General features: G+C 54.2%; 1 protein-coding gene across 1 annotated transcript in view; it reads left to right on the forward strand.

Moving 5' to 3' along the window:
- Nucleotides 1-20,145, forward strand: part of SND1 (staphylococcal nuclease and tudor domain containing 1) — a 427,097-nt gene extending 406,952 nt beyond the window's left edge. The window contains exons 17-24 of the mRNA XM_090287466.1: nucleotides 3,593-3,781; nucleotides 9,791-9,932; nucleotides 13,208-13,331; nucleotides 14,158-14,227; nucleotides 15,362-15,475; nucleotides 16,932-17,135; nucleotides 19,337-19,381; nucleotides 19,490-20,145. Coding sequence (XP_090143592.1) covers nucleotides 3,593-3,781; nucleotides 9,791-9,932; nucleotides 13,208-13,331; nucleotides 14,158-14,227; nucleotides 15,362-15,475; nucleotides 16,932-17,135; nucleotides 19,337-19,381; nucleotides 19,490-19,555 — 954 coding nt within the window. The 3' untranslated portion in view covers nucleotides 19,556-20,145. The remainder of the gene's footprint in view (nucleotides 1-3,592; nucleotides 3,782-9,790; nucleotides 9,933-13,207; nucleotides 13,332-14,157; nucleotides 14,228-15,361; nucleotides 15,476-16,931; nucleotides 17,136-19,336; nucleotides 19,382-19,489) is intronic.
- Nucleotides 20,146-26,933: the final 6,788 nt, after the last annotated feature.

The raw sequence follows: 26,933 nt of genomic DNA on the forward strand, positions 1-26,933 counted from the left end.
TAAGAAAGAAATACAATGAAGGATAAGCACACATACCATCCTGGGCGTGCTCTGCTTAACTTCTCTGCTTACCCAGAGAGAGGGAAGAGTCAAGGCTTTGACTGAATTCCATGAGCCCATCCAGGCTGGTGCATCTCCAGACAGACAGACACAAGCTCAGGACTTGGCTAGAGAGGCCAGAAGCCAAGAGACTGGGGAGCAGCAGGACCAGTTACCCAGCCCTGTCTCTCCGCTGAGGCCAGCCCACCTTACCCTGAGTGCCTTTGGTTGAGAAATTACCGTGCTTGCAGCAGCTGTAATAAAAGGGGAAACAGATACCCACCAGCAACAGCTTTATCTCGGTTCTGTAACCCGAGATGGATTCAGTGGCAGCGTAGTGCCCAAGGCTAGAGATTTCTTTCTCTGCAGCTGACCAGACCCAGGGACTTGTCATGCCAGAGTTAGTGTATCAATTGCAGGATTGCAGGATGGGAGGGGCTGTTTTAAGTGTGATGTCAGTGCCCACTTGCCAAGAGAGCCTGGCTGTTCCCCGGCAGCACTGGCCCCAAGTGTGGCTGCTAGTCGCTCCTGCGTTCTCCCTCTAACGTGAGCCCTTGAGAGGCCAGCCTCTGGTTTGTGACCTCAGAGAGAGAGGTGTGAATCTGGGGTTTGCTGTGTGGCAGGTCTAAATGTAGGCACCTTATAGGACGAGAGGGAATGTACCTGCCCAGTTGCCTTTGCTACCCATCTCCGAGGTCCTTGCATTCATTCCCAGCAATTCAGTGCCAGGAGGAGTGGTGAGGGTCACCATCAGGCTTCTTGTCACAACCACACGGGCCCATCACAAGCTACTCAAACCTGGGAGGAGGCTTTATGCTCAAGCAAGGCAGCCGTCCTCAATTTTAGGAAAAGGACACTTGGCTGTTAACACAGTGGAAGGCAAGAGGTCAAACCTGGGAACCCCACCGGCTTCACTGCTTTCAGCTGGGCATAAGGAGGTGTCTCGTGAACCCCTAAATACAAGGAGGCCAGTGGTTTCGTGGTGGAGCCAGCATCAAAACTCTCACTCTCTCTCTCTCTCTCTCTCTCTCTCTCTCTCTCTCTCTCTCTCTCTCTCTCTCTCCCCCTCCCCCTCCCCCCCTTACCGTACTCTACCTCTCTACCTGTTAACCTTGTGAGCCCCAAACACAAGGCAAACCGCCCCTCTCGTCTTCCTACTGCATCCTAGAATTCCTCTGGGACCTGCTGCATCTTGGTCTTAGCATGTTCAATAAAGTCTTGACAAATTAAGAAAGATAAGAGGTGGTTTTCCCATGTATCTTTTTTTAAAACAGAGTTGACATACAATATTATATTAGTTTCAGGTGTACAACATAGTGATTCGACATTTATATAGCTTATAAGTGATCACCACTAAAGGTCTGGTAACCATCTGTCACTGTACAGAATTATTACAATACTACTGACTTTATTTTTTATGCTATACATTACATCCCCGTGATTTATTTATTTTATAACTGGAAATTTGTATCTCTTTATTGTTCATTTGGCCCATCCCTGTTTTATTCTGGCAGCCTCTTCCTCTGTCCATAGCCCTCCTACTGGGGGCAGGGCGCCCAGTGGCCCAGCAACAGAGTCTCCCCAGCGCTCCAGTGCCCTGGGCATTTGCAAGGTGGCAGAAGGCTCTTCAGGAAGTCCATCACTCTCCCCGATGAATTTAGTTGCCTTACTAGCTGGTAAGCTCTTGAGGCATCTCTGTTCATTGGAGCACATTTGCCCACCTGCCCTTCTCACAAACGCAGGCGACACAGTAAATTACTTGCCATAATTAGAGGAGAAACATGTTTTGACATCTACAGGTACTAGATTCTGTTTCTCCCTGTGTCTGCTCTTCAGCAGCGTGGTGGAGACATTGGATAGACCCAGCCCTGCAGATCCCAACACTTCCACCCTGGCTCTCCCAGTGAGGTGCAAGGTCCCGTGGTCTTCATGGTAGAGGGAGCTGGCATTAACCGGGTGGGAAGCGAGGAGGGGGTGGTTAGAGGTGTGACTGGAGGCAGGTAGGAGTGCTCCTGAAACAAGGCTGTGAAAGGGGAAGGAGGTGCTCGCAGCTCTGCCTCTTTCTACCAATACTTCCCTGCTCTGTGCCTCAGTTTCCGCACCTACAATATGAAGTTGGGTTTGGGTCTATACAGAGTGTCTTTTTTCCCAGTTCTAATAAACTGCATATCCCCTTGTGTACCACATCCCAACTTCAGGCATCATTGAACTGGTATTTACACTCGAAAGGGGTTAACTGTGGACCTAAAGTAGGAAGAGGGTGTCCAAGAATGGGAAGAAGCCAGAATCCTTCCTCCCTGGCCCCGCCCCTTCTTTCCCTCCCACTGCCTTCTCTGCGTATGGGTGTTATCTACTTCAAGGGAGTCACATCCCCTGCCATCTCTCCCTGCTGAGTCAGAATCCTGCCAGGTGGGCGGGCTGCTGCTTTCCCCACCCTCACCCCTCCATCCCTGTGCCCTAAGCTGCTGCCACTGGCTCTGGCCCCAGCTTTAGAGCGTTCACAGGTATTTAGACATTCATTTTATTGCTTAATCGAGCTTGAAGCCATTTAAATTAATACAAGTTTTTACATTGGCAGCAAAGGCTTTCCCTTTCGCAGGGAAGAAAGAGGAGGGTAGAAAATCAAAGAATTTTTCCCGGGCCATTGCCTCCTTGAGGCAGGAGCAAGTCAGCCACCACAAGAACCATGGCAGTGAGGCTGCCCTCTCGCAGGAGCAGAGTCAATGCCTGGTCTGGGATCTGGTCTTCCAGTCCCAGAGGCCTAAGAACCTTTGGGTCCTGCGGGGATCCCTGAGGATTCTGGAGTTTGGCCCAGCACACAGCGCAAGGTCCGGGCTTCCGGCAGTTGCTCTTTCCTGGAGGCAACCTCCTGCTGGGATCGCCCTCTAACACTTTCTGGGTTTAGTGCACTTTCTGCCTATATCCTCTGCCCACTTGTCTCATCCTTCCTGTCCTCGCCTGACTCTCATGCAGCTACTTTTTTACCTTTGTTAAGCATTAATTCAGCTCTTCCAGGAGGGACACAGGCTCCCCTACCCAGAGTCTGCCTCTCTTCCTAGCAGCGCTGGGGGAGGGTACTGAAGAAGAGTGAGATGTACCTAGAGCTGTCAGCTTCTGATCTCACTCCTGACCCCCCAGCTACACACACACACACACACACACACACACACACCCTAACACACACACACACACACACACACACACACACACCTAACAGGGACTGCCTTGCTTGAGCTTAGCTCTCTGGCAGGGGAGTTTTGAAGTTGCTTTGTCAGTGATGTGTCTATTAAGGATGATTCTGGGCTGTGAGAGGCTAAAAAGCGCAGCCCCAACGTACAGAACTGAAGCAAAAGGTTCTAAGAGGGTCGGCATTGCAGGGGCTCTCAGAAGCTCCTGCTTTTCTGCTTAGCACATCCCTTCCCTCTGAGAGTTCCAGCCACTCTTGCCATGTGGAATGACCCTGGTGGCCTGGGAGCAGTGGGCCCCGGGCCGCTCTCCTCCCCTGCACAGCCAGGGCCGCCCCCTGTAGCCTGATGCCCCCTCTGCTCCCCAGGTGGAGGTGGAAGTGGAGAGCATGGACAAGGCCGGCAACTTCATCGGCTGGCTGCACATCGACAGCGCCAACCTGTCCGTCTTGCTGGTGGAGCATGCACTCTCCAAGGTGCACTTCACTGCGGAGCGCAGCTCCTACTACAAGTCCCTGCTGTCTGCGGAGGAGGCCGCCAAGCAGAAGAAGGAGAAGGTATGGTGTGGGACTGGGCGGGGCAGGAGGTAGCCTCTCCCCCAGCTCATACTGGCTGCTAACTTTCACCCCCACTGCCCCCACTAACACCACTGCCTTCAAACAACAGATAGAAGTGGTTCTGTCATCCCCCAGCAGAGTCACCCTGGTTGGTCTCAGACCCCATATCAGGAACCACATAAGACGAAGTGAGTGCAAAGCTGCCAGCTTAGGCATCCTCAGCCTGTTGCAGACCCGAGGTGGACCTGGAGCACAAAGCTGTCTAGGAGGTGACCTTGGATCGATGAGAAAAATGACTGGGGGCGTCCCTGTGGGCAAGAGATGGGCAGCACTCCGGCTCCTTTCCCAGCCCTGACCCTTCCTGCAGCCCACATCTGAGTTTCCTTCACATTGCCCTGCAGGGAAGCCCATTTTGGAAGCAGCCCCAGGAGACGTATAAAGCTGTTAGGACAGCAGATTTACAGCCCATCAGTCTCTGCAGACACTGCATTGAAGAGACAAGGGGGGTGGGTCTGAAGGCAGCTTTTGGAAACAAATGGACTATTAAGGAACCTAGTGGGTTTAGTGGTGGGAGCTGGGCTCAGCACCCCCCCCCAACACCCCCCACCAATTGCCACTGACTTACAGCCCAACCCTGATAATGGGGATAAATCAGCCAGCCACCAATTTGTCAGAGCTTCCCTGAGCTTGAGGAGGATTTCCTGGGACAGCCATGCTGAGCCATAAATTTGTTCCAGGAATAAACATTTCCTTCCCCATGGGGCAGCCATCTGGCTTGCATCTCACCTCCCAGAGCCAAGGCCAAGACACCTGCCAAAAGGGGTGGGGGCTTGGGGCCCTGGAGGCTCCTCATGCTCCTCCAGCCCGGAGCAGCCATCTCCTCACTCCGTCTCTTCCCACCTTCCTTCCAAGGGAAGACATCACTTCTCCCAGGGCCTGGGCCTGGGGCCACCCTCCTGGGTCTCTCTTTTCTTCCTGTCCCCTGGGGATTAGGGCTGGTGGCCAACCCCCAGTGGAAGTGGAAGGACTCCAGGGAGAGGTAGCTCAAAAAGCTTGGGCAGATAAGAGGGACTATCTGTGCCCTGGAGGAGCAGACCACCATGAGGCCTCTGAAGAGGTTTCCATCCTTCCTTGTCCCAGTTCTGCTCACATTAAACCCTGTCTTCCTAGAGTGATGGGGAAGCAGGCAGCCTCAGCTCCTATAGCAAAGGTGCTTGCGCTTGGATTTCCTGTTTGTGACAGCTGTACTTACGACTGCCACCCCCGTATCCTCTGCCTGCAGCAGGGAACTGGAGATGAGGTGCTGGGCCTCATGTACAAAGGGCTGAACCTTCACTGAAGAATAAGCAGCCTGAGGTCAGTGTGGCGAGCACCAGCCCCAGAGGCCCAGATTCTGATAGCATCTTTGGCCCCTGGCCCTGCTCCCCCGCTCTGCAGCCTGTGAGCCTAATACTACCTCTTCAAACTTGAGTGATCCTCTGAGAGTAGAGACTCCAGAGGGATCCAGGACCGGACAGAGAAGGGAATCTGGCCTGAGATGGAGAGGTGGGTTCCTTGCCAGGTGCTAAACTGGGCATCGCTATTTATTACACAGCGGATTCGTCTGAAAGAGCCCAAGTCATCTTTTCACTGGTGCCACAGGATGACACTGAGGAGTAATTACCAGTGATTAATTACTTACACAGGCTGTGTGTTTTTATTCCAGTCTAATTAAAATGCAGCGCACCGCTCTCAGTGCAGAGCCTGCCTTCCTCTTGGGTCCTTCTCCCACTCGTCCCTTTCTCTCCGCGGCTCCTCAGCGAACCTAAGCGGGGCTTGCCTCCTCCTGGCAGGGCTGGTTCCCAGGAGCAGCAGGGCAGAGCTTTGCAGCAACCCTGAGGGTTGGCTGCACTCAGATAAGAGAATTCAGTGGCCAGCTGGGGGACACTAAGCTGTGTCCCCAGGATCCCCGATCTTGCCCCATTTGTGACCCTGCGAGGGCTGCCTTAGCTGTTGAGACAGTCATACCTGGGGTTCAGAGATCATGGTGGTACCTGGGAGCTAACTGAGAAAGGGCAATACCAAAAGATCGTGTGAGACCCAGAGCATGCAGAAGTCTCTCGTGAATGTGGTTATGCACATGTACATTTGTGACTAGGTCTGGCTATGGAGCTTTCCCAGCCACGGGAAACTCAGCTGCCTCCCTGCCAGGCCTTATTCCTCCCTGTGCACTCTGGACTTCTCTCCTAATGAAGAGGCTGGCCCAGCCCTTCCCTTCCTCTGGAGAAGGCTGACACAGGGCTTCCTCCTACTACTCTTCCTCCTCCTTCAGGGATTCTGGGTAGATATGAGGACCGAGGAGGGAGCCACTGATGGCGGCTGCATAGACTGTTTCCCTTCCCACACCACCACTCTTGTCCTAGCAGGACCCTGGACAGAGTTGGTTTGGCCATTAATTGCTTTTACTGAGCTTGGCTTCACTGCCACCACCCTGGCCCCATGCTAGCTACACCCCTGGAGCTTCCTAAGCAATGATATTAAATAGGATTTAGAAAGGGAAGGCTTGGTCCACATTGCCCATCTCCTGCCAAGAGGTCTGGGGCCTCCCTGGGGAGGACGTGCAGGAAAGAGGAAGGGGCTGGAGCAGTGTGAGGACAGGAGAGATGGCCTCCGCTCCTGAGCGGCTTTGCTTGTGCGTGGCCAAGTGGGCTCCTTCCCTAGGGCAGCCACACCCACAGGGGACAATTAGGAGCCCCAGAATATAGAGGGGACCTAAGCAGGACAGGAACTGGTATGACAGAACAGATGATGAAGGAGGGAGGTGCTTCTCTCGCCCTTTTCCCACCTGAGTCCATAGCCAGGGCCACGGGAGGAGTCCCAGAGGGGCCTTGTCTCAGGACAGCTCCATCCTGGCCTTGGCCGTAAAGCTGACCAGGAAAGCTGGGGGCCTCCACCCTCCTGCAGCCCAGGGTGCTCTGCAGGTGGCTCTCCCAGCATCCTGGGCCCTGCTGCCTAGGCCTTACTCAGGCTTGTCTCCACCAAAGGCCAAGAGCATTCACCGCTCCCAGACCCCCATGCTGCCCAGCATCTTGGCCATGGAGGTTCCTCCCCAGCTCCTCCTTCCACCAAGAACCTGGGGGCAGAGCCGTAAGGCACTGACTGTGTGTCTGTGTGCACAGTTGCTGTGCCTACTGGGAGGGGTCTTTGGATTTTTCTTGTCAGGGATGTGAGCTATAAGAGGGCTTGAGGTGGCTGTGGGAAAATGGCATGTCTTGCCACTGTCTGTCCCCTCCCTGCCACAGTGCTGAAGAAGGACAACATAAGTCAATATGAGCAAAACAAACCCATGTTTAAGGTTGAGGACATGAGCAACCAAGCCTGTCCCACCCAGAAGCTGCCTGGCCAGGCTGCATATACTAGCTTGCCAAGGGCCACTGGCAGCCAAGCCCCAGAGAACAGCTGGTCACCTCCATATCCCGTGGGAAAGTGGGAACCTTCAAGGCTCCACTGTTCAAAGGGCCAACCCAGGCCTCTCCTGGAAGTGGGGTTCCTCTATCTGAGGAACAGCTCTCCCTCTTCTACCCTTCTGTAATGGCATGCTTTTAGTGTCTTCTCACCCCACTGCTCCCTTCCTGCTGCCAAGTGATCGGTGGCACCTGTCATAGGACTGGCCCCTTCACTGCCCTCCGAGTGGGAGCAGTGGCCGGAGGGCCATTCCTCGGGCTATCATTTACATCATCCAATCACCCGCCAACCCTGACCTCAAGCTTGCAGCCACCTGAGCCTGCCAGGAGAGAAGCCCCACCCCTCTCCCTGAGAAGGAAACCTGAGGCTGTCGCCTGAGGCTCTTTTACTTGAGTCAGTAGCATTAGCAGTTTCTGCTATCACCCTGTCAGTCTGTTCCCAATTCATCAGCTCCACGGAGGAGCCTCCTTCCCCCATAGCTGAGGGACGCAGAGTCTGGTTACGATGGGCACCCAGAATATCTCCCAGGCCCAGGGCCCACTCAGGAGCCAGTCTTGCCTCTCAGAGGCAGTGAGAGTCCCATGATCCTCAGAGCTGCAAGGATCTCGGGCTGAGAACCCGGCTGTGCATACGAGTGACTGGCTAGGTAGTCACTCCCCTGGGGAACTTCCAGCCAGGGCTCCCAGGACGAAAGCCCCAGCCTCAACAGGATGTGGGCCTTGGAACCGGAAGGCATTGTGACTGTCCCCCAGAGTGCTCTTGATGGTTCGTGCCACGGCCTCTGACTAGAGAGGGCTTTCGTAGGAAAGGCCGGAGGCTAGAGACAACCTTTCTCATAAGGGCAGGGGGGCCCTGGACAGATTAGGCCAGGAGTCTGATCTGACTGAGTTGAAGTTCTGCTACCTGCCTTCTCTCCTGTGGTGGCCAGGCCTGGGGGTATTTGGAGCAGAGATGCCTAGGTGCTTATGATGAGGGAGGTGTCTGGGGTGATGGGACAGATGTTGGAGGAAAGTGAGAGGGGTCAGGAGCTGTTTGGCTTAAGAGGCCAGCCCCAGACCAGGGGCCCACAAGCTCACTCTCAGAAGGCAGAGGGCACGGCTCCATGTGGGTGGCAGAAGTTTGGACCTAGGAGACATCTCTCCCATCTCCTTCAGCCACTCCCTGGCAGCCACCCCTTCCCCCATCCCAGGCTTGGAAAGTTCCTGTTGCTTATTCTAGCCTCCCCTTCTTATGGAAGGACACATGTTTGTGCTACATTATAGACGGGAGCGAGGCCTCTGTGGCTGTGACCCACGGTGGCTCAGTAATTCCAGCGTTCCTGCCCTTCAGCTGCTTCCTGATGCCACCCAGGAATCTGCATGTCAGCTGAGTGGTCCCATGGTCAAACCACCTCGTTTTATAAGGAAAGGAAGGGAGACTCAGAAAGCACAGGGCTTGGCCAAAGTCAAACAACTAATTAAAGGGCAAATGAAAGGATAAGAGTTCATACCTCCCACCCTTGGGTTTCTTACTGCTCAGCACTGCCTCTGTCTCCAGAGCCCAGTCAAAGCCAAAAGCCCCTTGAAGAGCTCTAGAGCCTGTGTTCAAATCCTGGTTCCACTACCTCTAGCAAGGCTGTGTGCTTCAGTTTCCTTTTAAAGTGGGTAATGTTAATTTCTGCTCAAAGAGTTGTTGTGAGGATTAAATGAATTAATACTGGGAGAATGTTTGGAATGGCATCTGGCAGCTAGTAAGCGTGTAAGTTTCTTGCTTGTGCTTTTATCACCCCTTGTTCCTGTGTGTGTTCATCAGTGGGACCCCGTGTGTGGTCTAGTCCTCCATGTTCTCCTACCTGCTGCCCAGTTGGACCCCCTTCCGCTGACCCCCGGCTCTGACAGGCCTCACTGCCAGGATAATCTCCTGGCTGCAGGATTGCAGTTGATGATAGAATGAGCTTCTGAGCTGCTGCAGCCCAGACAGCACAGGACTGGCAGAGAAGGGAAAGGGAAGGGTGGAGGGGACAGCCCAGCTTCTGAGCTGGGGTCAGAGCAGCCTGCTTGGGAAGTGCTGAGAAGAGGCATTGTTGCACAATGACCACCCCTCCCCTCCACGGCTCAGGGCTGTCACCTGCAGAGCCTCTGGAGAGCCAGTGGCCCTGTGACAGTTCACAGTGACCCTGTAGAGGGATATGCGGGTGGGAGATGGGGAGCCAGCATCAAGGTTCTCCAGGTGTGCATGAGAATCACCCGGGAGTCTGCTCTGCTCCGCTTTCTCTGGGGCCTGTATAACAGGTCCTGCTTTGGCAGGCCTGGGGTGGGACCCAGGCGCCTGCCCTTCAAATAAGCTCCCCAGTTGCTTCTGGTGCCTGCCAGAACTTGATACCGCTGGATCAGAAGAACTTGGGAACACTCTTCCCCTCACTTTCAGAGACAGGAGGGTTCCAGGGGCTCAGCCCAGCACCGTGGGAGTGCCCTTTGGTGACGCCCACACTCACTCGCTCAGAGATGACTTGTTGGCCCCAAAGCCCCTTTCCTGGTACCCTTCTGACCTGGCTTCCTCATCCCCTCCTGCTGACTACACACGCAGATCTGGGCCCACTATGAGGAGCAGCCTTTGGAGGAGGTGGCACCCGTGCTGGAAGAGAAGGAGCGCTCGGCCACCTATAAGCCAGTGTTTGTCACAGAGATCACCGATGACCTGCACTTCTACGTGCAAGATGTGGAGACAGGTGAGTGCTCTGGCCGAGCCAGGCATTGCTGCCTCATAGCTCCTGGTGAGGTCCAGCCCACCTCCAGGGCCCCTCTGTTCATTGGGTGGGAGCGGCATGGCCCAGGGGCTCAAGGGACCTCCCCTACAGCCCACCCACTGGGCCCGGACACCACTCTCTGGGCCCACAGGTCATTTCATGACCTGCAAGTAAGTTCTGGAGTGAGCAGCTGAGCAGGTCCTCTGAGGACGGGTGAGGTAACCAGTTCGGTCTGGGTGGTGCTCTGAGACTCTTAGGTAATTGTTTTGCTCCCAGGCACCCCTGGCTGGGCTGGGCACGAGCACGTGTAGCCTTCGGAATCTATCAGGAAGCAGTGAACAGATTGTCTCCATGTGGTCGGGAAGCAAGAACGGGCATCGCGCAGCCCCGCGCCCCCTCAGCTTCCGTGGGAAGGCAGGTGGAGGAGGGGAAGCGTGGGCTTGTCTCTGCTGGGGTTTCTCCTTTTCTAGAGGTTACCATAGCCCTGAATGACAGCCATTTGCCATGGAAACAGGAGGAACTCCAGGGAAAGTCAGCCCCAGGCAGTCTTTCTAAAGGACCCTCTCTTTCCATCCTCCTTTCCTTCCTGACCTCCAGTGTTGTGCCTTGTGGCCAGGGTCCCCTAGGCAGAGACTTCAGGTTCCTGGAGGGACAGGGCAGTAGAAGCAGCTCTCTCAGCAGCTGCACCATGGCCCCTCCACCCAGCCTCCCACCTCCACTCCCTCTAACCTGGCCTCCTGCTTCTCATTGGCCCCCTGTTCAGGGGAACATTTTAGGTAAACACAGGAAACGGCTCTTAGAACTGCTTCTAGGGCCAAGGAGCCAGATCCTTGCAGAGCAGAGGGGGCTGAGATGTCACTGGCACTCAAGGCAGCCCCCTGGGTGACAGGATGCATCTCTGCCCGGCCTCCTCGGCCCACCCAGGCCCACTCCTGAGCACCAACAGCCTCGTCTCAACCCCTTCCTCTCTAATGCTATTTCCCAGGCAGCTGCTTTTGTGCTGATGTCATTTCCGCAAGGGAAACTGACTGTTTCAAGTCCTGGGCTGGCTGTACTTGGGAGGGGAATATGGGGGCGGGGCAGAGATGGAGCTGATGAGCCTTCAGGATCAGGCTCTCTTGAGTTCAGATGCCACCCTGGTGAAAGCTGGGCCAGCCACTGCCTTAGGAATGAAGCCAGGAGGGGACCAACCTCCAGGCCTGGGTGCTGTGACCGGAAGGAGTTTTTGGTAGTGGTCCAGGTAGGAACAAGAGCTATTCCTGAGTGTCGAGCCCGCAAGAATGAATGGCCCTCAGGGAACTTGGGGGAAGGAAACTCAAAGACCCTGCCCAGGACACAGCAGCTCCCAGTCAGAGGCTCTGCCTAGCCTCTGGCTTCTGCTGGGGAGGACTCCCCTTGAATAAGAACAGGACTCTGAAGTCTCCCTGGGACAGAGCTTGAGGGTTCAAGGCCTTTGGCTACACAATCTCTGTAACCTCAGAAGCCTTCTGTGCCTCCCGGTACCCCGCCTGGCTGCCTCTGTCACCTCTAGGAAGCCATGACGCTGCAGCAAGCAATAGCCAAGGCAGAGAGTAAAAAGAACTAAAGAGGAAACCGCATATTCTTAGAAAATCGGAGAAGGGAGCAAGGCGATTCGTGGCATGCCACCTAGAGAGTTGTGGTGGACTCCAGAGAAAACCCTGTCCTTGGGTGGCTCCATGAAATCCAGGAAAATAAACCTCAACACACACAGCCTCCCTCTCTTGCAGCTTTTCATCCTCTTGGGGGGCGTCCTCTCACCCGCCTCCCTTCTCCTAATTAACGCCTGCCTTCGGGAAGAGGCTGATGAAATGATGAAAATATTGCCATTAGCTGTAAATGATTATACCAACCAGGTCTCTGTGTAAGGACCTCCCAGAGGGGCTGTGCCTATTTGCAGGAGGCAAAGTCTGCTTCTGTTGCCTTGGAGCAAAAAGTAAATAAAAATAAAAGCAGACCAAGTATAAGAGAACTTGTCTTATGTACAGGCTTCTCCTTAGTCCCTGAAATTTTCCTGTCTGGGCAAGTAGCACTGTCTCAGGAAAATTAGTAGAGTGTATATCACTGGGTAGGGGGAAGGGTAGTGGCCCACGCAGAGGCCCAGGAGTAAACAGACCTTCCCGTGTGAGTATGCAGAGGTCATCTTCAAGTCAGTTCAGTGTCAGAGGTTCTTCTAGGCCTTACGCGAGTGAACAACCAAGTGAGCTATGGTCTGTGCCCTGAAGGAGCTTCTCGTGTAGTGGCAGAAACATAAACACAGACAAGGATCTTACAAGGCCGACTGACAAGTGTACCAACACCCGACATGTGTTAGGCACCTGGTACAGTGTGTGTGGCCTTGGGCCCTGAAGATGGAAAGCGGAATCCACATGCATTCAGCCACCCTGACCTCAGAAAGGAAAGGGGGCACAACAGATCTGATGCAGAGCCAGAATCATAGCCAGAAGGAATGCAAAGGAGAAGCCACTGGGGATTGATGCTTAGCAGGGTGGGGGTGAGAGGCAGGCAAGCATCAGGGCCCCAAGGTCAGAGTGATTCAGGAAAGACAGGCAGGGCAGGAGACTGCCCCACCCGACCCTGACAGCGTTGGGAATTCAGTTCAGCATCTGTCTCGCAGTGACTGGCCAGAGTGGCCAAGTTGGAATATATTGAGACAGGACCTTGCTCTCAGAACTGCTCTCCATCTTTCATGGCTCAGGTTCTGGAACCCTTTCCTTGTCCAGGGTTGTATGCGGCCCATCCTAATCCCCGCTTCAGCCCCTGGGAGACCTTGCAGAGAGTAGCTGTGGTCAGCCACTATCTCCGTGGCCCAAGCCAGGGCCAGCTCTTATGGGGATGGGCTGCAGGCTGACCAGCTCCTAGCCTAGAGGAGGCTGGTTGGCCTTGGCCTTGCTCCAAGTCCACTGGCATTTTCCATCTCCTTAACCAAAGCTCAGGAATGTTCCCAAGGGCTCCCGCACTGTGGCCGGTAGATTGGAGTGCTGGGATTGGAAGACTGTACATGTCTCTAAGGCCTAAAGTGTCAGCAAGTCACCATCCTAATTTGAAGATAGCATGAAACCCTTGAGCAGAGATGAAAGAGGACCTCCTGGAGGGATGGAGGCGAGCTGGTGCTGCAGGCGCTCACAGAGTTCCTCACCCCACCCACTCCCTAGGCTCCTTTGCCTCCCCAGCCCATCCAGAGATGAGGCTCCAAAGAACCTGGCACCCTGGTCTCACCGTCTTTTCCTTCCCATCAGGCACCCAGCTGGAGAAGCTGATGGAGAACATGCGAAATGACATCTCCAGTCACCCTCCTGTTGAGGGCTCCTATGTCCCCCGCCGGGGAGAATTCTGCATTGCCAAATTCGTAGATGGAGAATGGTAAGCCACTTGAGCCCGAGCAGAGTAGCAACAGCCATGACAGGTCTGTCTTCAGGGCACTGGCTAGACTTCAGACTTTTGCTTCTGTGGCCTGGTTGACCTTGGCCAGCTCCCCGGGGTGGCCCACTTCATTGCCCAGAGCCCGTCAGGGCCTGCATTTTAGCCTATGATTTTCCTGCAGTCCAGCCAGCCTCTGGAGAGCAGAAGTTGTGTTCCTCCTCCTCTTTCTCCCCTAACTCTATTGGGGGAGCCCTGACTGGCTGGAGCTCTCTGACACACCCCTCACTCCACACAGGAAAAATGATGTCTGAGCCCAGACCAGCTGCCCAACCCTCGCCCCAACTGTCTGGGACACGAGGAGCAGCCCTCACAGGCTGCAAGGTCACTTGTGTCTAATCTTCCAAGGGTAGGGCCCATGGCTTTCCCAGGGTGACGAAGTGACTTGGATGCGTTCCCTGCTGCGGCCTCCCAGACAGATCTGCTGGCTAATTACAGCTGCTGTTTAGTGTGCTGGGTTTAAACAGCAGACATCAATCCAGTCATTAGTCTTGTTGCTTTATGCCCCCAAGGACACATTAATCTGCCTCACATGCTCCCCTCTCCCTCCCTCTGCTCCCAGCTATGCCCTGATTCCATTAAGTGGTGACCAAAGTGGCCCAAGGCTGGCCATGATGGAGTCTGAGAACTGTCCTCTGTGACACTCGTGGGTGTGCTCTCTGAGCCCTGGGCAGGGAAAGGGTATGCCCTCTCCCTTGCCGTCACAAGGCTCCATGGAGACCAACCCCCCAGAGCTATCCTTTGAGCTGTGGCCGCAATGCCATTGCAGGTACCGGGCCCGAGTAGAGAAAGTCGAGTCTCCTGCCAAAGTGCACGTCTTCTACATTGACTACGGCAACGTGAGTGGGGGCCGGGATGTGGGCAGGTGGACAGGAGATGGGCCCCAAGTGGCTCCCGGGTGCCATTCAACACAGTAACTCCTTAGGTCAGGCCATCTGATCTCTCGAAGTTCCCTCCAAGCTTTGGACTCCATCATTGACAGAACAGTGAGCGTGTGGACATTGCCGCTGTCTGTGTAATAGGCCAGGACCCTTGAGTGACTGGACAAAACTGGCATCTCTGGTTAAAAGCCTCTATACACCAGTAGATCTCCTGTCTAGGCCCCAGGGATGAGCACCCAACCATACCCACGCCTCCTCTTCTTCCTTCCTGCCTCTGAAGGGTGGGCCCAGGAAGGCCCCGCACCCCCTACAGTTCCTGCTCCTCATGCTCAACATCATACCCATCCCATTTGCTGATCTCCAGCACATTCCCAAACCGAGACTTGCTACAGAGGGATAGTCACAAGGTGGCAGTGACTTGGGGAAGGGCCCTTCCAGCAGAGCTTGGGAGTCTGTTGCCAATTCCTGGGAGACTCACTGTGGGTGTGACAGCAAGCAGGAAAGAATGCTGTAGTTCAGAACCATGAGGCTCCTGGGCTGTGGCTGTCCACTTTCCTTAAGAACTAGAGATGAGGGTCAGTTAGCAGGAAGTCCAGAACTGGGCCATGTTCCTTATTATTACCTGGGAATGACCACGGAAGAAGTCCTTCCAGGCTAGGGTTGTCCCACACACCTTGGCCAGAACCACAGGCAGGTCAGGGCACTGCTGGGACTCTTGTCTTGGCATGCTGTCCCAGCCAAAGCATCCCCTGGCCTGTAGGAAAGTGGTCAAGGAACCCGTGGAGGAAAGGCATTGGAAAAGGAAACAGCAGTTAGAGTCCAGTTATCAAATAATTTTAATGAGAACCAATAAGTAAGCCAAGGTTGCCAGGGTGTGAGTCACAGCTATGCATCTGCAGGTGCCAGCAGGCCGTCTCCCCCAAGGCTTCACTGGGTAGGCAAGCCTGTGCACACAGCTCAGTGGAACCGAGTCACGGGTGAACGGGCAGTCCCTGAGTTAGAATTCCCAGAGGCCTGGCCACAGTGAGTTGTCCTCTGAGGACAAGGGGACATCAAGTGTGTGACACTGTTGGCCTGGTATGTCCTCTGCAGAGAGAGATCCTGCCGTCGGCCCGCCTGGGTACCCTGCCACCTGCCTTCAGCACTCGTGTGCTGCCAGCTCAAGCCACGGAGTATGCCTTCGCCTTCATCCAGGTGCCCCAAGATGTGAGTTGATGCATCTTCCCTCCTTCTGCAGGAAAGTGTCCAGTGACACCAGCCATGCCTGCGGTCCTTACAGGCTCACAAGAGATGGACACAATGTGTGGCCTGTTAGTAATGGGACTCAAAAGATGGGAGAGACCAAGGAAGTTGACAGAAGTTGCTACAGAGGAGGTGGCCGCAGGACTCAAACTAGTTCTTGAGGAATGGGTAGGGCCCATGGGCCAGGGTGCAATTGGGACAAAAACGAGTCCGCCACAGTCGGGCACCTGGGCCCTTGGGGCAGTGTCAGGAAATGAGAAGGGAAAAGTCAGTCAAGGTGTGGGGATAAGACCTTGTATGCCTGGTGTGGAGTTTATTCTTTTTATTATAGGCAGGAGGATGTGGCAGGATTCTCAGCAGAAATGGGACATGGTCACATCTGGTTTTGAAAGTGACTTCTAGTGCAAGGGCGAGACTGGCAAGAATGGTTGGGAGACCATTGAAGTTGAAGATCCAGGCTAGAGACAATAGTGGCCAGACCAGGGTCACATGAGTGGGGCTGTGGGGAAAGGGCCAGGTCTCAGAGCACCATCAGAGGGGGTAGGGTGCAGAAGGCAGGATCTAAGATGGGTTTTTACATGTCGATATGTTGCTGCTGGCCAAGATAAGGGGGATGAGAAGGAGCAAATTAGGGACTGGGAGCTCCAGGCAGCTTCATAATGTTCAGTTTGGGAAGCGAGATAAGCCCCAGAATCACGGATTTGAGTTCAAGCCATGGGAGCGAACAAGCGTGGAGTCTGGAACATGCGATGGGGGGGTGGGGGGGGCAGAGCCTGAGGCGACTGTGTCCCCTGAGAGGAGAACCTGTGCTCAGGGTTGCTGCCTCCACCCCCAGTCCGGAGGGAAGAGCTGGTCTGCGGTGTCCAGCGCCCCTGGAGCTCAGGCAGCTGAGGAGCCTGCGGCTCCGGGAGTCCCAGGGGCTTGGGGAGCGCTCTGATGGCTGGGGCTGCCGCCAGATGCAGGCTGCTGAGGAGTCAGCACCGGAGAATATTTTCTACCTTTTCACGAAATTACTGCAGGGCAGAAGAGAAACAACAGGAAGAGGTGTTGACAGAGCAGGTCCAGGGGCAGTCAGTCTGCGGGGATGGGGAGACGTGAGCGTGGAGAGAGCCTGAGCCATAAAGGCAGAGAAATGGGGACTGAGGTGTCACCGTGCTGGAGTGAGCGGGTGGGTGGGGTACAGGGTACCGGGGGGTCGGGGGGGGGCAGGATGACCCGCAGCAGGCTTAGAGGTGAGGGGCGGGAGAGGGAGCACTTCCCATCCAGAGCCTGTTCCGTCCCTCATTAGGGTCTGAGCAGGGTGTGAGCTGCAGGCGCCTGCCACAGCTTTTTCGAGGTCGTGACCAGGACCTGGGGCCCACGTGGCCATTCTTTCCTCGCGCTCACCCCTCCCACTAACCTGGGGGTGTCCCTGCTCCAGGAGGATGCCCGGACAGACGCCGTGGACAGCGTGGTACGGGATATCCAGAACACCCAGTGCCTGCTCAACGTGGAGCACCTGAGTGCTGGCTGCCCCCACGTCACCCTGCAGTTCGCAGACTCCAAGGGGGACGTGGGGCTGGGCTTGGTGAAGGAGGGACTGGTCATGGTGGAGGTGCGCAAGGAGAAGCAGTTCCAGAAAGTGGTATGTGACACGGAGGCGGGCCCCTCGTGTCCCCAGCTGCCGTCACAAAGGGGCCTGGGACTGTACCAAGAGCCAGTGAGGGAGCAGGGAAGCCACCATCCTGCTGCTCCTGCTGGGGGAGGATAATGGATTTCGGTTTGCTGGGGTTTTTTAAAAAAGCTAATTGCATCCCAAATTAATTGGCTGCAGGTCTGGCTGAGAATGCAGCTGCAAACTAGAGCGGAAAGTTTCCCTTTGCGGGTACCCCCAGGTGACAGGCCAGAAAGCTTTGCAGGGGCCCGAGGGGGCATGGAAAGGACCAAAGCCTGCCTTATTTTCTCTCCCAGTCTTTCTTCTTCTCTATACAATTTCCAAATCCATAACCAGCCCCTAGCACACTGAGCCACCAGAGACAGGTCGTAGTGCCAAGGGGTTGGAAGGGGCTCTGCCACAACACCCCTCCAGCCTGTCTGAAAAGCCCCCGGCGCTTGGAGCTGGACCTGAGTCCTGCCTCCTCTGTGCCTGAGAGAGCCTTAGAGATGTATCTTTTGGAGTCTGAGTCTCCCTTTCATGAGATGAGGAGAACTTGCTGCTTCACAGGGTGGACCATGAGAATGGCATGGGGGCAGGGGGCTGACGCCTAGGAAACCAGCTGAGCCGCTATCATCCAAGTCCTTCGGCCTTGAGGATGGGCTGGTGCCAAGCTCACGCGCTCCTCGAGGCAGGAGGTGACTAGGGGTGGCGACCTTGCCGGGCTTGTCCCACGCTCCCTGTCTTCCCGTGCCCCTTGCTTTCCCACCACCCAGCCCCTCTGCGTTTCCCCTCTCCCCACGTAACGGACCAGTGGTTCGCGGTTCCATGGACTGCTTATGCAAGTTGAAAATTCTTTTGGAAAAAGACCCCAATGTGAGTTGCTCCTGTACCTCCTCTGGACAGGCGAGCCTGATTCTAGCCTTCCCCCTGGGGACCCCCAGTGTCCTGAGTGTGCTCCAAGGGACTATTAGCTTGAGTTTCCCTGTAGAACTAGAGATCTTAGTGTCCCCCATACAAAGCTACCCATAATGTCTCAGGTGTCTAGAAAATTCCTTTGTCCAGTCCCCGAGATGAACACCTAATGTGTTCGTCTATTCATCTGTTCATTCTTTCAGCAAACAATTGAGGGTCTACATATCTCAGTGAATGAGTGGCAGTATTTCTGCCCTGTGGAGCTTATATCCAAGCATGAGGAGATGAGCAATAAAAAAATATATGTCAGTGAAATAGAATGTTAGAAGATACGTGCAGTGGAATGGAAAAGGAGAAAATAGAAGTAAAGGGCAAATACCATATGATCTCACTATGTGTGGAATCTAATAAAAAAATAAACCGAAGAACAAAGTTGAAACAGGCATAGACAGCTGTCAGAGGGGAGGTGTTGGGGGTGAAGGGATTAAGCAAAAGCACACATGTATATAACACATAGGCAGAGACTACAGTGTGGTGATAGCTGCAGGGGGAGGGGCCTAAATGGGGACCGAGAGAGACTTGGCTTTGCACGATGGGCACATGATGCCGTGTGCAGATGATGTTTTGTCGAGTTGTACACTTGAAACCTATATGGGTTGGTGAACCAGTGTCACCCCAATAAATTCAATAAAATAAGTACATAAATAGCTATTCCTTTAAAAAGACAAATAAAAGAGTAGGTTTTCATTAAAAAGAAATAAAAGGAATCAGTAGTGTGGGGGAGGGGCTGGCTGTAATTTCAAATCTAGTCATTGGGGGCCTTGTTAAGAAGGCAGTACTTTTTTTTCTTTTTTAATCCTCACCCAAGGATACGCTTATTGACTTAGAGAGGGGAAGGGAGGGAGAAAAAGAGAAACTTCGGTCGAGTCCCAGTCCCAGCTGGGAATTGAACCCACAGCCTTTTGGTTTGCAGGAGGGTGCTTCAACCAACTGAGCCACACTGGCCAGGGCAAGAAGGAAGTACTTTTTATCAAAGACTTGAAGGCGTGGGATAGTAGGCAGGTGTACCAGAAGGGGAAGAGCACTTCAGGCAGACGGAACAGCCAGCGTGGCATCGAGAACAGCTAGGGGACCACTGTGACTCTGCACTTCGGCTTTTTCTCTGAGGGAGCTGGGGAGCCCTTGAGCAGGGAGGTGACATGGACCTGACTGGGCATCCTGCAGAGTCACTTCGGCTGCCCGGTTGTGGCCACTTCCTCTCTCTCTCTTTCCTCCAGATCACAGAATACCTGAATGCCCAGGAGTCAGCCAAGAGTGCCAGGGTAAGTTCTTACCTCAAGAGCCCCAGAGGATGCTGAGAGAGGGGACTTGGCCTACTGGGTTCCAGAAGGCCCCACCTCCCTGACAAGCCCTTTTCTGTTCCCTCACAGTTGAACCTGTGGCGCTACGGGGACTTCCGAGCCGACGACGCAGATGAGTTCGGCTACAGCCGCTGAGGAGGGAATCGGGTCCGGCCCCCAGCACCCCTCTCACCAGTACCTCTTCCTCTGCCGGGAGGGTGTTTCAACTCCAGAACCCAGATCAGGGGCATAGATTGGGTCCAGCTTTGCTTCAGTGTATGGAAACGTCTTGTAGGGCACCATCTGGGCTGGGGGTGGGGTGCAGGGAGCCTGAGCCTTTCAAGGGATAGGCATTGTCCTCGGAGATGGTGGGCGCTGCAGCCAGCCACACAGTGCAGAACGGAAGGGGGCACTCGGAGTGTGCAGTCTCGCCCAGCTGATTTTCTGTTTTATTTAGATGAGGGGTTGTGTTTTTTGTTTAAAAATTATTATTCTCAAATCAGGAAGAAACATGAAAGACTTTGTCCTAAAGGAGAGTGTAATGCTGACACCCAAGGCCAGCTGGCACCCCACTTCTATCCCAGGCTGCCCTCCCGCCCAGATCTCTGTCCAGCTGTTGATTATGTGATTTCTCTGATACATCCATCTCAGATGCCAGTGTGTTCACATCTGCCCCTTTGCCAGCCCTCCCTTTTTCTGTATTTAAAGCTTTTGAGGTGCAAATAAAATAATCCATGCTGTCTGTAGCCCTTGTTCATCATGCTGGAGCCCAGAGCCTGGGATCTCAGCAGCCTTAGCCAGAGTGACTCCCACGGTTGCCATCCACGTGCTTGGCCACACCCCCAGAAGCCTAGCCATGACTGTCCCGCTCCTTAGGAGGCCCAAGAAGTCAGCAAGGGTGTAGATGATGAGTTGTGTGGATCTCCATCTATCCGCACTCCTGGAGAAACTGTTGTGCTCCCAGCACACAAGCCCACTCTCACTATGGTCCCTCACTTTATTTTTGTCCATCATGGACGCTGGTCATGGAGAAGAGAATGCCCATCAGTGGGAGCTAGGCAGTTCTTCAGAGTTCTGAGTGACTCCGAGAATGTGGTGGGCATTACCTGACACCTTGGCCACCATTGCAAAAGGCTGCAGATCTTCTTTTCTGGCACATGGCCAGTCCCACCAGGCACAAATGGGAAGCCGCAAGCCCCGTCAGAGCCCCAGCAAGGGGCAGAGGGACTCGGTGAGGGAAATACAAAGGTAGCAGGAGGCATGGCTGATGCCAGACAAGCTGGCACGACCTGGTTAAGCTGAGGGCCCCGCCCCCACTCAGCCCCCTCCACGGTGTGCATTCACTGCAGAGTGGGGCCTCTCGCCAGGGAGCGCCTGTCTCTCCAAATGATTAGCTTTTGCTCCATTTTGATTTGACAATATCCCCCAGTCAGAGCTGACCGTGAAGCTCAGAAGCTCCAGGCTGCTGCAGACCCCTGAGGGAGGAGAGACCTGAGAGCAGCCGCTGTGGTGTGCAGTGTGGAGCCCGTCATGCTGCTCGGGGAGGGCCAGCGAGAGAGCGGTGTGTGCCTGGTGGGAGCTACCACTCCGCTGTCCAGTGTCCAGGCGATTTGCCTGTTCTCCCCAACTCCCTCAACCTCATCCACGTGGCCCTGCCCTCCCCAGGCCTGTGCTCCGGTGACATGTGATGATGCCTCCTCCGGGCAGCCCCACTTGCCACCCCACATTTTGATCAGTACAGAGGCTCCAGCTGCCAGGGAATATGGGTCCTTGGTCTTGAGGAAAGTCAGTGGAAGTGGTGGGACCTTGCTAGCAGCCTCTCATTTGTAAAGCAGAGGTCCTGGGCCTTGGAACTCCTGGTTCCTGGCAGTTCTACCCCCACATCGACTTGTTCAGGCCCCAGATTCGCCTGGAGTTCTCCCCAGTACTCCTGTCTTTAGCACTCCCCCTGCCCAAAATGCTTCCAGAACTGAGAGTACACTCTGGTTAAAGGGAGCAGAGAGAGTTCATGGGTGGGGGGCGGTGAGAGCTCAGCCCCAGAGACCACTGCACTCCCCTCCTCCTATGGGACTCATGTTTTCCGTCTGCAGCCCCACCGGGTGGGCCAGAGCAAGTGCTAATGCTCCACGTGCCAGCTCATTGCGGGGCCCAATCAGCAAGCAGGAGGCGGATGATAAATTGTGTGGATCTCCATCCATCCCTACTCTTGGTGGTGTCCTGCCCCCCACCGCCAGCAGGCAGGCCCACTCACCACGGTGTCTCATTTTTATCCATCGGAGAAGAGAATGCCCATCTCCCCCATTTCCTTACCTCCTGGTAGGGCCACGCGGCGTGCGTTCACTTGAGCACAACTAGCGGGGGGCAAGATGCCAGCCCACTCTTTGTGAAAGGGTCTGAAGCCACCTCATCATCTTAACTGTTGCCTTGGTTACGTCTGCGCCAAAATAAACCCTCCATGGTTCTCCAAATGAAATGGTGCCTGAACCTTTCCACTTTACATACTTTTTTTTTTTTTGGAAGGCTGATTTATACCAAAGTCAGGATATTCACCAGGTTGGAAGGTACTGCTGCCGCTTGTCTGGTTCTGGCCCCCAGCTCCGTGGTCCCCTCTCTCTTCCGCATCTGTCCTGGGCAGGGCCAGGACTGCAGTGAGGCGAGCCAGCCACCCAGGGTGCAGAGCTGAAGGAGGCACTCAGAGTGCATGTGCACCGGCGTGTTTTCTTTGCGTCCGTAAGTGAAGCCAGTTAGCATCAGCACTTGCACAAGTAGCATCAGGAACCTCCCTGGAGGTCCTTGCCCCACAAGAGTTAAGAGACCATGCTCCTCGGTGTCAGGATCATAGGCTCTGCTTCCCCATCCACCTTCCCAGGGGAACAACGAAATCTCTTAGATGCATGTTATCCATCCATGTACACACCAAGCACAGATTAAGATTCAGCGCGCCACCAGCACAGCGTTGGGTTCAGTGAGTGCCAAGGCCACGTCCAGTCTGGGTGCGGAGGAGGCAGCAGATGCTGAAGTACTCACAATAAGCCACACAGTGGGCAGCGCCCCCAGACAAGGGGCTGAGGCTCCGGCGCGGTGGTTGGGAAGGCGGCATGGGAGAAGGCAGAGTGAGGGCTAATGGATGGCAGGAAGGCAGCACTGGGGATCTCTGGGCAGGCTCTGGAAGTTTCCCTGTCACTGAGGGCTGATGCAGCAGAGCTTAGGGTTCGGGCCCGCCACCAGGGAAGTACTGGCACCTGAGAGCCCTTCCCGGGGACCCTCATCTCCTTCCCCCTGCCAGCGTGCAGGACTAGTGGGGAAGGCGAGTGCTGGAGGGAAAGGCTTGCGTAGCTGCCTCCACTTTAGTTATTGGTTTGATTATTTCCATGTCCCAGGGAGAGAGTCAGTGGGCCCCTTACCCTGCATCAGCCCATGTTGGGAAGTAACAAGGAGGGGCTGGAGAACTGGTGCCTCCAGAGTGGTTATTGATGTCCTAATTACAAGAGGATGCTAATTTAATTTGAACCTAATTACAGTGCACTACCCTGGGTGGTGTGTGTTTTAATAATTAACGTCCTTCAGACGCGGAGAAGTGCAATAATATTTACGCTGGGTTGGCCAGCAGCCTGGGGAGGCTGGCTGGGGGCCCGTACACCGCCCTCCCCCTGGGCAGCTGGGCTGCTAGCAGGTGGGGATGGCGGCACTCAAGTCTTCGTTGGCTAGTAGCTTGTCATCCTTCCCAGGGAACACACTTGGGCCTCATTTCCAACCACTTCCTTGACCCAGCAGACCACTCCGTCCTGTGGGGTGCCGGGCTGGAGCTCTGAACTATGCAGGACCTGCAGGATAGGGCTCTGGGCATCAGCCCTCCTCAGCACACTGCAGAGACCAGGACCCAGTTTCTGGCTTCGCCCCCCAGCCTGGGCCCATCCTAAGGGAGGGCCTGTTCACGGGGAAGGGCAAGAGCAGTGCCCACTTTTTCTTCTTTTTGTTGGAAACCCTTGAAGTGTACACATGATAAGGGTACAACTCAGGTTTTCATGAAGTGAACACACCTGGGCAAATAGCACACGTCAAAGAACAGAACATCACCAGCCCTGCCTAAGGTCCCTCCTCAGTCACCATCACGCCAAAGGTAGCCAGCACCCTCTTGATTTCTACTCCAGTAGATGAGTTTTGCTGTTCTATTGCTTTTATGTGGCATTTTTGTTTTTCAGTTTTGCCTGGTTTTAAATTTTACATGGGTGGAGTCATGCAGTGTGTATTAAGTGCCTGCTCACTCCCACGTCTGAGATTCATCCTTGTTACACCTGTTCCAGTTTGCCTTCTGGTTTCCATACCACCCCTTTGTGGTTATAAAAAAGTCAGAGGCTCGGCAGTCTGTTAGAGCCAGAGCTATGCCTGTCCCAAGAGGACAAATCTGCTCCTCCTAACTGTACACCTGGGGTGACACTGTGTGAGAAGGGGTAGCAGGATGATGGGGCGGGCCAGTTCCACCCAGCAGGAACCTGGAGCAGTGTGGCTGCCAGCATGGCTCCCATGCCCAACCTTCCAGAGCTCCCAGGGGTGAGAAAAGGATCTGCAAGTTCCAGAAGCCAAGCAGAAGAACTAGGCTTAGGAGATGCTCTGTGGGAACTTCAGTGTCTCTGCCAAGAAGCCTTACTAGGCTTGTGCATCCCTGCTCACGGCTAGCAGACTAACTACCTCAGGATCACCTGGGCTTCTCTTTACAATGCATCTTCCAGAAATGAGCCAGGACTATATTGGGAGTGGGGTGGGGTGAGTGAGCCGAAACCCTCAGCTATCGTAGCTGGGAGACAGTGGGTAATGTTTGAAGTTGATAAAACAAGAGTTGGCCTGTTGTTTAGCAATAGGCTGGCAACCACCTAAAACATGATGCAGAGTGGTTGCCTCGGGCACAGCTGGGGGTTTAGAGTGCTTATTAAAATTTCTTGTGTACTATTTAATATTTTCGCCATAGGTGAGCATTTCTGATTGTCTTTTTTTTATTATCGTGTAAATATCTGCCAATTCCCACTCCAGACCTACTACCTCAGTTCCTGTGGGCCAGCACCTGGGAACCTGCACTTCTAAGCTTCCTGGGTGATTCTGAGGAATTCTCAAGTTCAAGAATGAGCTTTCACTATCCAAATTCATTTTACAAGATGAGGAAGGAGACCAAGTGACTTGCCCAAAGTCACCCAGCTTATTAATGGCAGGGCCAGAAATAGAAAACGGGTCCCCTGGCCCCAGGCCGTGTGAGTTTTGTCTACACTATGGCTTTCACCTTGGTGGGAGTCCATCTCCGTGAACCGGAGGTGGCAAGCTGGGGACCCTTACCCAGACGCAGCAAGTGAACACTCCTTATCACAGCGTGCTTGCAACGCCCACACTCTGCAGAGCCATCTTGGGGCCTGCACGTGCAGAATGTCGCTGCTCCTGCTGCCCTGCCAGCGGAAGCATCTTTAAATCGTTCACTCAGAATAGAGTGGGTTGGCCTGAACCATGCAGAGGCCCCTGAACATTCAGGCATTTAGCATTTTCCAAGCGCCTTCCTACTAGTCCCAGGCTCTATTCTAAGGGCCGAGATAAAACCAAGAGCACTGGCCTTGGGGGGCTCAAAGTCTATTGAGAACCGCAGACACTGATGATAGGAAAACCTAGTTAACTTTCCCCAAATAGACGTGGACGGATGAGGTGGCATTTGCTTGTTGAGTGGACAGCGTGCAGGCCCCATGATCCAGCCACCCCCTCCTGATTCTGGCGAGGGCTGCTTGCACATGTAAGAACCCCTCACTAGGAGTCATGTGCGGGAATGGCCATTGCAGTTTTGTTCTTATTAACAAAAATAAAACTGGGCACAGCAGACACAGGGGAATCCACACAAACAGATTAATCAGCAATGAAAATCAATGAATTGTGGCTACATAGCAACAGACAAATCTTCAAACAAAGCACATCTCAGAGGCCTTCATGTTATATGATGCCACTGGTATAAAGCTCAAAACCAAGTAATACAAGCCTACAAATACATGTATGTTGAATGATCATATAAGTTTATGGGATTTTTTGAGAGTGCAGAGGGGCACTTAAATTCTTACATTTGGACCACAAATGAAAACTGGCACTTTATTGAGCAAACTGGGATGCGTGTATCATAAAATACAAAACCAGAACAAGGATGATATATACAAAAGTCTAGATAGTGGTCACCTGCAAGTGGAGCAAGGGCCCTAGGAACCTGGGAAGTGGGACCATTAATATTTATTACATTATTAAACTAAGCTGGTATGGGAGCTCAAAAGAGAGACAACTGAATTTTTCTTGGCAATTAGGTGGAGCTTTGGTCAGAGAAACCTCGAAGGAGCACTTACTTCACTCTGCCAGGGAAAGTTACAGAAGGCTTGAAGACTGGTGAGGCCGTGTACCAGATGCAGAGCAGGTCACACTGAGCTAAGCCCCCTCTTGGCTGGTGGAACTCAAGGCTGCCTGCCTGAGTCCCAGTGTCATGTGTGGCCACAGAACTAACGACCAAAACTCAGGCGTGTCCTCGTCAGCCTTGGGTGCTGACTAATGAGCCCCCACCACCCCTTTGGGAGAAAGCCAGTGGGGGTGGGGAAGCTGACAAGGCCTGCCCTTGGAACTTGACTTCCAGGTTCCTGGAACACTTTTCAAATTGAGGTGTAACTTCAAATTAAGTGCACAGATCTTAAGAGTACACTTTGTGGGTGTTTACAAATCTAAACATCATCCTTGAAATCACTCAGATCCAACTGTAGAACATCAGCATCCCAGAAGGCTCTCTGAGGCCCCTCCCACCAAAAATGAGCATTTTAACCTCTTTCTCGGTAAGTTTTGGCTGGCTGTGCCAGTGTCTTTCAGAAGGCCTTTTCCCCAAAAACAGTCCCAGGGAAGTGAGGGGGCCACAAAGTCTCTAGGGACCTTTGCTGGAGCACCTAAACCTGGGGCTGGTATTGACACCGGGCAGGACGGGGGTGTGAGAGCCCACCCCGGCTACCTCACGCCTTGGGACAAGGCCAGCAGGAGGCAAAGGTCCCTGTCCTTGCTGCCTGAGGGATTTGGCTTTTGCCACTCCAGCAGCTCAGATCCATCATCCTAGGTCGATGGAGTCATTATTCTATGCCCCAGGCCCAGCCACTGGGCTGTGGGAGCGGGTGACATTGCTGTGATTCAGGGAGCAGGCAGCCTCCATCCATATGCATCATCTGGGGACCTGGGCCTAGGAGGCCAGCTGCTCCAGTCAGGAAAATTCTGGTGGTATCCCTTGGCCACCCCAGTGCTGGCCGAGACCAGGTGAGTGTGGCCCAGGGAAAGAGCCCACAGCATTCGCATTTCGTGTTCTCAGCTGTGTGTGTGGAAGGAGGAGTGGCCAAAGCTGCAGCTTCTGTTCACATGCGCAGCTCACCTGGTCAGCGGGGCCGGAGCCTCAGGTTTCACAGTAGAGAATGGAATTGATGGGCAGGCAGTCCTCCTCCCGTCAGCCACAGGTAGACACCCTGCCTGCCCTCTAGCCTCTCCTACAGTGGGT

Source organism: Furipterus horrens, unplaced genomic scaffold (assembly GCF_987537825.1).
Source record: "Furipterus horrens unplaced genomic scaffold, mFurHor1.1.pri manual_scaffold_9, whole genome shotgun sequence".
Classification (NCBI taxonomy): domain Eukaryota; kingdom Metazoa; phylum Chordata; class Mammalia; order Chiroptera; family Furipteridae; genus Furipterus; species Furipterus horrens.